We start from the raw sequence: 9,296 nt of genomic DNA, 5'->3' as shown, positions 1-9,296 counted from the left end.
AAATTAGTCCCTGACCTTTTAACCCGAGGACATTTTCGTCCCTGAGCATTGGAAAATACATTTAAATCCCTGACGTTCCTGAAAACCAGACCGATCAGTCCCTTCGTCCGTGAGCCACCGTCAGACCGGACGGAAAATGCTGACTTGGCTCCCCCTGTGCTTACCTGGCTCAACGGCGTTCCAGCGTGGCACGTTAGTGGGTTGGAGGACTTGAAAACAGGACACATAAGTCCCTCGAACTCAAAACGACGTCGTTTTGAGTGCTGCCCTAATACTAAAATTCATCTGGGTCGTTCCTTCATGGTGGTGGCTGGTGGTGAGGAGAAGACTTGTTCAGAGTTCAGTAATGGCTACGAAGGGGGCATCATCAACCTCAAGAAGAAGCGTTAGTGGAGGAAGAGAAGAAAATTCTGTTTCAAACTCAGTTGCAGGTGGTGTTCATGCTGACCATCCAGACGACGCCGTCGCCCCTAGGTGTTTTTGTGGAGTTTATGCAATAATGTATAAGTCGAGGACCAGAAGCAACCCTAACAGAATCTTCTTGGGTTGTCCATTCTACAAGGTTAGTTTAAAAATTCTTGCGCTGGTTTGATCTGAGATGGATGCGGGCAGTAGATGATGTTGGTGATTTTGACAGGGAAAGGAACCTCATTGCAAATTTTTTGTTTGGGTCGATGAGCATCTTGCTAGAATAGGAAGCAATTGTTGCATCTGTGACAGCAGAGATTTGGTTGAGAAACATGTTGAAGTTGTAGAAGAGGAAGAGGAAAACGAAGATGAACTGGATGCAAGAATTGCTGTTTTGGAGGAGAAAATTAGTGCTTTGGAGAAGAAGAAAAACCCATTAGCCTTGTGGTTTTCTGTAATTATATTTGCTGTTGTTGTTACCTTTTATGTAGCTAGTGCTTGAGAGATGAACTATAGCAATCATGATGGAGAATGGCATTTTGTAGGTTTATGTTGTGTATTGAAACATGCCATTTTGGCAAGTCATGGATCCTGTAATCTAATTGGAACTCTATTTATAATATTAGTATGTTAAACTTATGTTTTGAATATCTAAATAAACTTGGAAACATTGAGGAATTAGAGGCAGTAGTTGCATACATAATTTAAGATAGAGGATGGTATATTGCTAAACAAGATTTCAAGTTTTTCATAGCCACTGTTTACTAAATCTTCCCAAAATGAAAAAGTCTCCTAAACTGAAAAGTTTGATGAAGCTTAACATGTCAAAAGTAAGCCTCAAACACAAAATACAAGGCATAAGCCAAACTGCAAAATCAACATAACTAAAAGCTACACAGATCTTCACTTCTTAGGCACAATGGTGGGTGGATTAGGGATGAATTTAAACAATCTGGTTCTGGCCGGGCTTGTTGCCGCTAATGTCTCCTGGGTAGCTGATGCACTTGTTCCTGGTACGACTTGAGGTGGTTGTGGGCCAGTGGAGTTTGGCTGACTTTGAGGGGGTTATGGAATGGGACATAGTGGAGCTGGTGGCCTGAATATCTTCTGCTTGGGCCTCATCTTTGCTGGAGCTGCTTGAGTTTTTTGGGCCGCTGTAGATGGAACCTGGAGTGGAGGCCGAAACGGTGTTCTTCTGGTCACTGGTGCGGGCCTGACTTGGGGTGCTGCTGGTGTTGCTGCCACAGGGTTGGAAGGACCTGGGATGACACCACTTGAAACCTGTGTTGAGAGCTGGGTTGACAAGCATTGTAATTAGTCATACAAATTATACATGGTAGTCACCCAATAATCAATCATGCACATTGAACAGATTGTAACTTACATCAGGTGTGGATTGCTGAGTAGTTATGTTATGATCCTGAACAGATGGAGCATCCTGACTAGGTGGAGCATCCTGACCAAAATAGACAATAAATCAACCAGATTACTCCTAAACATATAAAACAGAACTAGTAAATAAATATTCAAGTAAGCACATAAACTCCTATCATAGTTAAGAAATCAAACCATATAACTCCTAAAGCAAATTACTTACACTATCATTTGGAGCTGATTGTGACAGTGGGATGACTGCCATTGTCTGAGATGTGGAACCTTTCTTGGGCTTCTTTGTCTTAGGTTTCCAATTGGGATCAGATGGAGCGCCCTTGCATGTCTTGTAGTTATGTCCCGTTGAACCACACTTACTACAAGTGACTTTGAATGACCTCTTCAACTTATCTCCCTATTGCATCATTGGCTCAGCTGGATCCTTCTGTCTATTATGTACTTTTGGCCTGCCAATTGGTCTCTTTATGGTAGGAGGATCCGGCCTAGAATACTCAGTCCTTGTCCAGAACTCCTCACTTGGCACTGGCTGAATACAATGAGCATATGTCTTGTGTATTGACTCCATGCATAACCATGGATGCACATAATCCTCTGGATGATCATGCCTCTTCCTTATGGCTGCTATGGCATGGATACATGGCATGCCTAACACACAAGATAACAGCATGAACCAGACTTCACTTAACCATTCATTCAGCAAGCATGAAAACCATATATAACACTAAATTCATCATTCAGCCAACATATTGACAGCATGAAAACCATATATAACTCCATCATTCAGCCAAAAACTTAACATCATGAAAACCATATATAACTCCATCATTCAGCCAACAACTTAACATATTGAAAACCATATATTAAAGTAAACTGAGCCAGCAAGTTAACATATTCAGCCAAAAAATTAAAAAATTGAATGCCATTTATTAGAACTAACCAGTCAGCTGCCATTTGCTGCAAGAGCAGGTCTGCCTCATGAGATCAACATCCACCTTTGTAGCTTTACGAGTTACTTCGAAACGCTTGCGTGCATCATCACCTGTCCAGTCGGCACGCCATTTATTGCTAGGGCTTATTAGACGCTCCATCCTCTTCTGCTGAACTGGTGCAAGCTTTCCTGTATAATCACTAAGTAGCTCTTTATGCTTTACCATTCTCCGCATTAGATAGCACCTAATTTCCTCACACATTGTGAGGATAGGCTTGCTTCTGTAGTTGACTATCTTCGAGTTGAATACCTCACACATGTTATTTGTGAGGTTGTCCACTTTTGGCCCGTGGGAGAAATACGCCTTCACCCAAGTTGCTGGCTCAAACTTGGAAAGATATTCCCATGCCCCCTGATTAATACCTTTGAGCTTCTCCATTTGTTCTTTGAACTCGGGTATGGTGGTGCACCTAGCACAATCCCAAACCACCTCCCGAATGTACAAATCCTTAAATCGGTTTATGAAGTTTTTCCAAATGTGCATCACACAGTTTCGGTGATGTGCATTTGGCATCACTTCTTTCAAAGCAGGCAGTAATCCCTAACACAGAACACAAAGGTTTCACAATTAAACATAACTAGTAAATTCTGAACAACTGCATTATTAAACTAGGCATATCAGTGACTAAATGTCTAACTGCAATAGAATTCATATGGAAATAATTAAACCATTATCAATATTATAAATAGTTGTTAGTGTTACCTTCTGTTGGTCGGACATGAAATTCCAACCATGAGTCTGCACATCCCCCAGCTCCTCCTGAAGTAGGGTAAGAAACCATTTCCAAGACTCTTTGGTTTCAGACCTTGCAACTCCGTAAGCAACAACATAAAATTGATTATTGGCATCCTGTGCCACTGCAGTTAGGAGTTGTCCACCGTAGTATGTTTTCAGGAAGCAACCATCAAGGTGGATTAGAGGCCTACATCCACTCTTGAACCCCTGCTTGCATGCCTCTAACCCTATATACAGCTTATCAAACAGTGGAGGGGCTTGAGGAATTGGAGTTACACACACCTCTGCCCTGGAGCCAGGGTTGCTTCTTAGAATTTCAAAATAGTAATCCCTGACATTATTGTACTGCTCCCTCTCATTGCCCATTATCTTCTCCCTTGCTTCCTTAACTGCTCTATAGACCATTTTTGGATGTGCAGTGACTGAGAAATCCTCTCTCAGAAAGTCAATTGCTTCATTTGTTCTCATGTGAGGCTGTGAACTCATTCTCTTCTCCACCTTCTTACTAATCCAATGTTGATCAACAGCGTTACTTCCTAGGTCCCTTGCACAAGTGTGATCGTTTTTGTAAGTCTTCACCTGGTAGCATTGCAGTGATTTATTGTATGATAAATGAACTAACCACGGGCAGTCATCATCCATGCATCCCACCCTAACTCTCTCCCTATCATTTTTAATCCACCTAAGCTCTCTACCCTCAGATATGAAAGAGTCTTTCACAACTTCTTTAAATCTCTCTATGGTTGCAAACCTTGTCCCTAACTCAAACCTGCCCTCTCCAAAAGCATAGTCATCATCAAATTCAGGAAATGTGTGCTTGCTGGACTCATCATCAGTGGAGTTAGGAGTGTGTAAATCCTCAGAATGGTAATCATATATGGGGTCATCATCATCATTCCTCTGGGACTGCACTGACATAGAACCTCACAGTTGGACCTCTGTTGGGCTGTTGATCATTGGGCCCAGAATTGGCCTGCTGCTGTATATTGGGCTCACTACTGGGCTGCTGCCTTCTATTCACCTCAGATGTCCCTATTCCACTGCTTTGACCCTTCTTTAACCAACTTCTCCTATTCCTATTCACACCTGTCTTCTTTGCAGCTGGCTTCTTGGCACATGGCTTCTTTGCAGATGGCTTTCTTGGAGACTTCATTTTTACCTTTCCCTTACTTACTCTCTTCCTCTTGCGTGCTCTGTCCTCAGCACTATTATCACCATCATCACTGTCACTTTCATATCCGGGTGGTGGTGGTTTATACGGCTCATCCTCCGTACTCTCATATCCATCATCTGAAGATGAAATCTGAATCTCTTCTAACACAGGACTCTTGCCTTTTTTTCCACCATCCTCCACAATCTCAGGCTCATCAATAGGGTGGTCAAAGTACAGGTAGAACTCATTCGTCTTTGTATTTTTCATTTTGTTCTCTCGCATGGCATTGATCCCTGCATCCCCTGTCAAACTGTGCAGCCCCGACTCAACATCTTCACTCAATGGATCATACCAATAAACTGCCCTGTACGACTGGTACCCCAAGCCTTTAAAAAGTGTGATCAAATCCCCAAAATTCACAAAATTCAGGTCCATTTCGGGGAATTTCTCTACCTTTCCATTCTGATAAACAAGGGAACCATTACTGTTTCTAACAAAACTACCTCCATGGTGGAAAACTGGCACCACAAACACATCTACCATCTGGAGAAAAAAATAAGAACAGAAATCAACGATCAACTACCTCTACACTCATACATCAATCTCCTACAAAAAATAGAAACAGAAAACAACCAAGAACTTTCTTTTGCCCTAACATTGAATCAAATTCCCTGTTACAACGCACATACAATTTTTACATTGCTATCACCATGCACGTACAACAGTTCATACTTTCATTACTATTGAACTACACAATCGACTCAATAAGCAATGGAACTGATTCTTACCTTCAGTGACGAAGACGGCAAATCAGACTGGATTCAAACCTAATGCACGTCGGAACCTTCTCAGGCTAGATGGTGGTTTTTTTTGGAGGGAGAAACAGAGCAACTCCTGTCTTTGATCTTTGGTCTTCTTTAGGGTTTTATGTAATTCTGTCAAAGGGTTGTGGGTGTAATAGAGATTATACACAAGGAAAGGGACGAGACTGTATATAAGGGGCAGCACTCAAAACGACGTCGTTTTGAGTTCGAGGGACTTATGTGTCCTGTTTTCAAGTCCTCCAACCCACTAACGTGCCACGCTGGAACGCCGTTGAGCCAGGTAAGCACAGGGTGAGCCAAGTCAGCATTTTCCGTCCGGTCTGACGGTGGCTCACGGACGAAGGGACTGATCGGTCTGGTTTTCAGGAACGTCAGGGATTTAAATGTATTTTTCAATGCTCAGGGACGAAAATGTCCTCGGGTTAAAAGGTCAGGGACTAATTTGTCCTTTTCTCTTTTATTTTTCAAATAAAAAATAAAAGTCAAACAAACTAGTCCGTCAATCCGTCAATTCGGCATATTAAAGCGGAACCAACTAGCATTTTAACCCATCTTAATTGGCAGAAAGGGCCTAGACAGAACGGAGCAAGTTGGGACAAGGCCACTTTGCGGCTGATAAATAACGGTGACGCACTTCAGTTCCACCCACTGATCAAAAACCCTAACCTTAACCCTAGTTCACTTCATCTCTTCTGCATATTCTTATGTACTCTGAAAATCTGATAGTGTCCGCTGAAAACCCTAGACCCTTCGCGTTTCAGCAACATCTGTCTTCTTCTTCGTCTACTACTAATTCGGCCAACGCGAAACCCATGAGCAATGAGATCGCACAGATGCCTCCCCCTTCCACTCTCGGTTGCAGGTTCAATGCTATGCTCAAGCTGCGCGACGACGAGCTCAGGGCCACCGCCGCTCACGTGCCCCCTCCGTCTACGGAAGAAATCGTTCAGCTGTACGAGATGCTGCTGTCAGAGCTCACGTCCAATCAGAAGCTCATTATCAACGATCTCACCTTCATCGCTGTGCACCAGAGGGAGCATGCCAGGGGCATCGCCGACGCTATCTGCGCTCGGATTCTCAAGGTCTGTCTCGGTTTCCGCGGAAAAGTTCCTCTCTTTTTCTTTTTGTTCTCGGAATTTCGTAAAAATCCCATTTTGGAGCTAGGATCGAAGATACTGCCACTGTTATATTTGGGTGAAAGTTTCAGTTTTCGTAACTTGAATGACAGAAGTTGGGTTCAAAGTCTTTCGGATTTTATTTTATTTTGTTGTTTTTGACTTTTTGTTTCTAACAATGAAAGGGGTGTGTGTGTGTGAGAGAGCGGACTTCAACTTGGGTTCAAACTCTGCTATTTCTGCTTTTAGGTCTAATCTTATCTGAAAAGCAATGTCGCCCAGACATAGAGTGAACAAATGGGTTATCCTCAACTTGTACTATATTATGTGTATTATCATCATTCAACTAAAACAATTAGTTGCTAATGGTCATTCAAAGAACAGGAATTAGTGCAATCTAACTGATTAGAAAAGGGAAGATTAGGTGAAAGTATGCAAACACGTTTGAGTACTTTAATTCCTTTCAGGAAACTCTAAGGGGCGTGCAAATTGAATCTGGCTTCGTATCTAAAGGAAGTTGTTACTTTACTTTTGCTGAATTGAAGTCTTGCTATAACTTGCCAAAGAAAGGTCCATTATCGGGTATTTGATTATATATAGGCTTAGGAACACTTTCTCAGATTCCTTTTCACAAATACAACAGATCAGAAGAAATGATATACCTAAATTCTATATTGTTAATGATGGACTACAGCTATGTAATTTGTGACTAAGTGGTAGAGAGTTAGTTTGGGGTTGATTTTTAGAACCTCTGTTGAATTATACGCCTTATTATGCCACTTGTTGAATCTCCTTTGTGCAGGTGCCTGCAGAGCAAAAGCTTCCTTCACTCTATCTTTTGGACAGTATAGTGAAGAACTTTGGACAGGAATATGTTAGATACTTTGCATTACGCCTGCCCGAAGTAGGTCAATTAGATTCACATTATTGTTTTACTTTGTATCATTTTGTTCTGTTCACTGAAACTTCTCGTTCTGTTCTGTCTCCAGGTTTTCTGTGAGGCATACAGGCAGGTTCAGCCTCATTTGCACCCTGCTATGCGCCATCTCTTTGGCACCTGGTCAGAAGTCTTTCCACCGTCTGCCTTACGCAAGATTGAAGCTGAGTTGCAACTTTCTCAAGTAGTTAATAATAGTCAATCGTCCAACATGAATCCCCTCAGAGCATCTGAATCTCCTAGTCCAAGTCATGGCATACATGTAAATCCAAAGTACCTGCAGCAGTTGGAGCGCTCAACTGTGGATAGTGTAAGCTCTTCATTGGCATCTCTGTCTTTCATACAAAAAATGTCCAGGGGCTAGTCTGACACTTGTTTTTATCAGCTTATTCCCCAAGGTTGTAATTTTTATAGAGCTGTTTTTTGTACACACGTTACCCCAACCAGAGTAAATTTTTGTGACAAATATCTTGTTTCATCTCAGATGTTAGGATCTTTCTCTACCCGTTCTCCTCTCCTCTCCTCTCTCTCCCTCTCTCTCTCGCTCTCTCTCTCTCTCTCTCACACACACACACACACACACACACACGCACACACACACACACACACACATGGGCGGGTTCCGGACTGGTGTGGCTGTGGTTGTCGCCCTGTGCTTAGGTGGTTAGCGACTGAGACACATCCTAACAAGCCCTTCTTTAGTTGCCCCAACTATAATGTGAGCGAAGGTAACTGATTTGTAATCTAATGCTTTTTTTTGTTGTGATATTAATTTGAGGAGGGTTGTTTGCAGACAAGTGGGAAAAAATGGTGTGGCTTATTCGTCGGGGATGATTGTGTGCAAGAGGAGCTGCTTGAAAAAGCTGTTCCAGGAGATGATGATGGTGAAAGGAAAATGAACTTTGCATGGCGGGTGGACAAGATGGAAGCAGACATTAGAAATCTGAAATTCATGACTCAAGTTCTTGGGTTTGGGTTGTTGGTAGTTGTAGTTTTTGTAGGAATGGTGCTCTTAAAGCGTTGAGAACATGGCAATGTAACAGAGTACCTAATTTAATGAATGAAAGTTTTTTGGGGTAACATCACAAGGTTCTGTTATTGATGTTAGTTTTCTATAATATAATATCCTGTTAGATGAACAAACAGCACATGTTAATAATTAATAGAAAGGCTGATTCAAACCATCCATAGTATTACTTAATCTAAATCAAAATATGACAAAGCATTAATAGTTTTTACACATTGAAGCCATAAGTATTTGGCCATAGCAAGTAATATGGCATACTTGACTAAAATTAACAAAATGAACTATACTTTAGAGTGAGCACAGTCACAATTTTTTTTGACAAAAGATGAACAATTCGCATAAGTAATGTCCTGGTATTAAGTTTCACTTCTTTCGTGGGTGCTTAAATCCAGGAGTCGATACAAACTTTAGAAAATTTGTGAATCGTGAGATTGTGGTTGAACTTGCATCCTTCATTGGATCCAGTGCTGTAGTGGGGGTTGGCGATGGTGATCTTCTAGTAGGTAATTTTGTAGGTCTTGTGGCTAGTTCAGCATTTAGTTTAGTGAACTACACAATACACGAACAACAAATGAAAACCCAAACTCATTAGCCACTAAACCTTTTTCAGAGTTAATAGTGAATAATTAATAAAAAAGTATATTAAAGAATTAATGTTAAACCTTTTAAGAATCTTCTGGTTCAGAACAACTTGGCTGTGATAGTTCAATCTCTGA

General features: G+C 41.6%; 2 protein-coding genes across 3 annotated transcripts; one reads left to right on the top strand and one right to left on the bottom strand.

The window, feature by feature from the left end:
* Positions 1,148-2,047, bottom strand: LOC110266729 (vegetative cell wall protein gp1-like). Its single transcript, XM_021111699.1, has 3 exons — positions 2,006-2,047; positions 1,793-1,864; positions 1,148-1,701 (listed from the first exon to the last, which is right to left on the bottom strand). The coding sequence occupies exons 1-3, from the start codon at positions 2,045-2,047 to the stop codon at positions 1,474-1,476; spliced, it is 342 nt and encodes a 113-aa protein (XP_020967358.1). The 3' UTR covers positions 1,148-1,473.
* Positions 6,056-8,737, top strand: LOC107618899 (polyadenylation and cleavage factor homolog 4). Of its 2 annotated transcripts, none has more exons than XR_002353392.1 (4): positions 6,056-6,583; positions 7,419-7,520; positions 7,606-8,271; positions 8,347-8,737. XR_002353392.1 is itself a non-coding variant. In XM_016321076.2 (4 exons), exons 1-4 carry the CDS (start codon positions 6,206-6,208, stop codon positions 8,575-8,577), a joined length of 969 nt encoding a protein of 322 aa, XP_016176562.1. In that variant the 5' UTR covers positions 6,059-6,205; the 3' UTR covers positions 8,578-8,737. The 2 variants fall into 2 exon arrangements, 1 of the variants encoding a protein (XP_016176562.1); XM_016321076.2 differs by having other exon boundaries at positions 6,059-6,583; positions 7,606-7,863.

Source organism: Arachis ipaensis, chromosome B09, assembly GCF_000816755.2.
Source record: "Arachis ipaensis cultivar K30076 chromosome B09, Araip1.1, whole genome shotgun sequence".
Lineage (NCBI taxonomy): Eukaryota > Viridiplantae > Streptophyta > Magnoliopsida > Fabales > Fabaceae > Arachis > Arachis ipaensis.
Note: the sequence above shows the minus strand (reverse complement) of the source record. Positions and strands in the feature narration are given on the sequence as shown.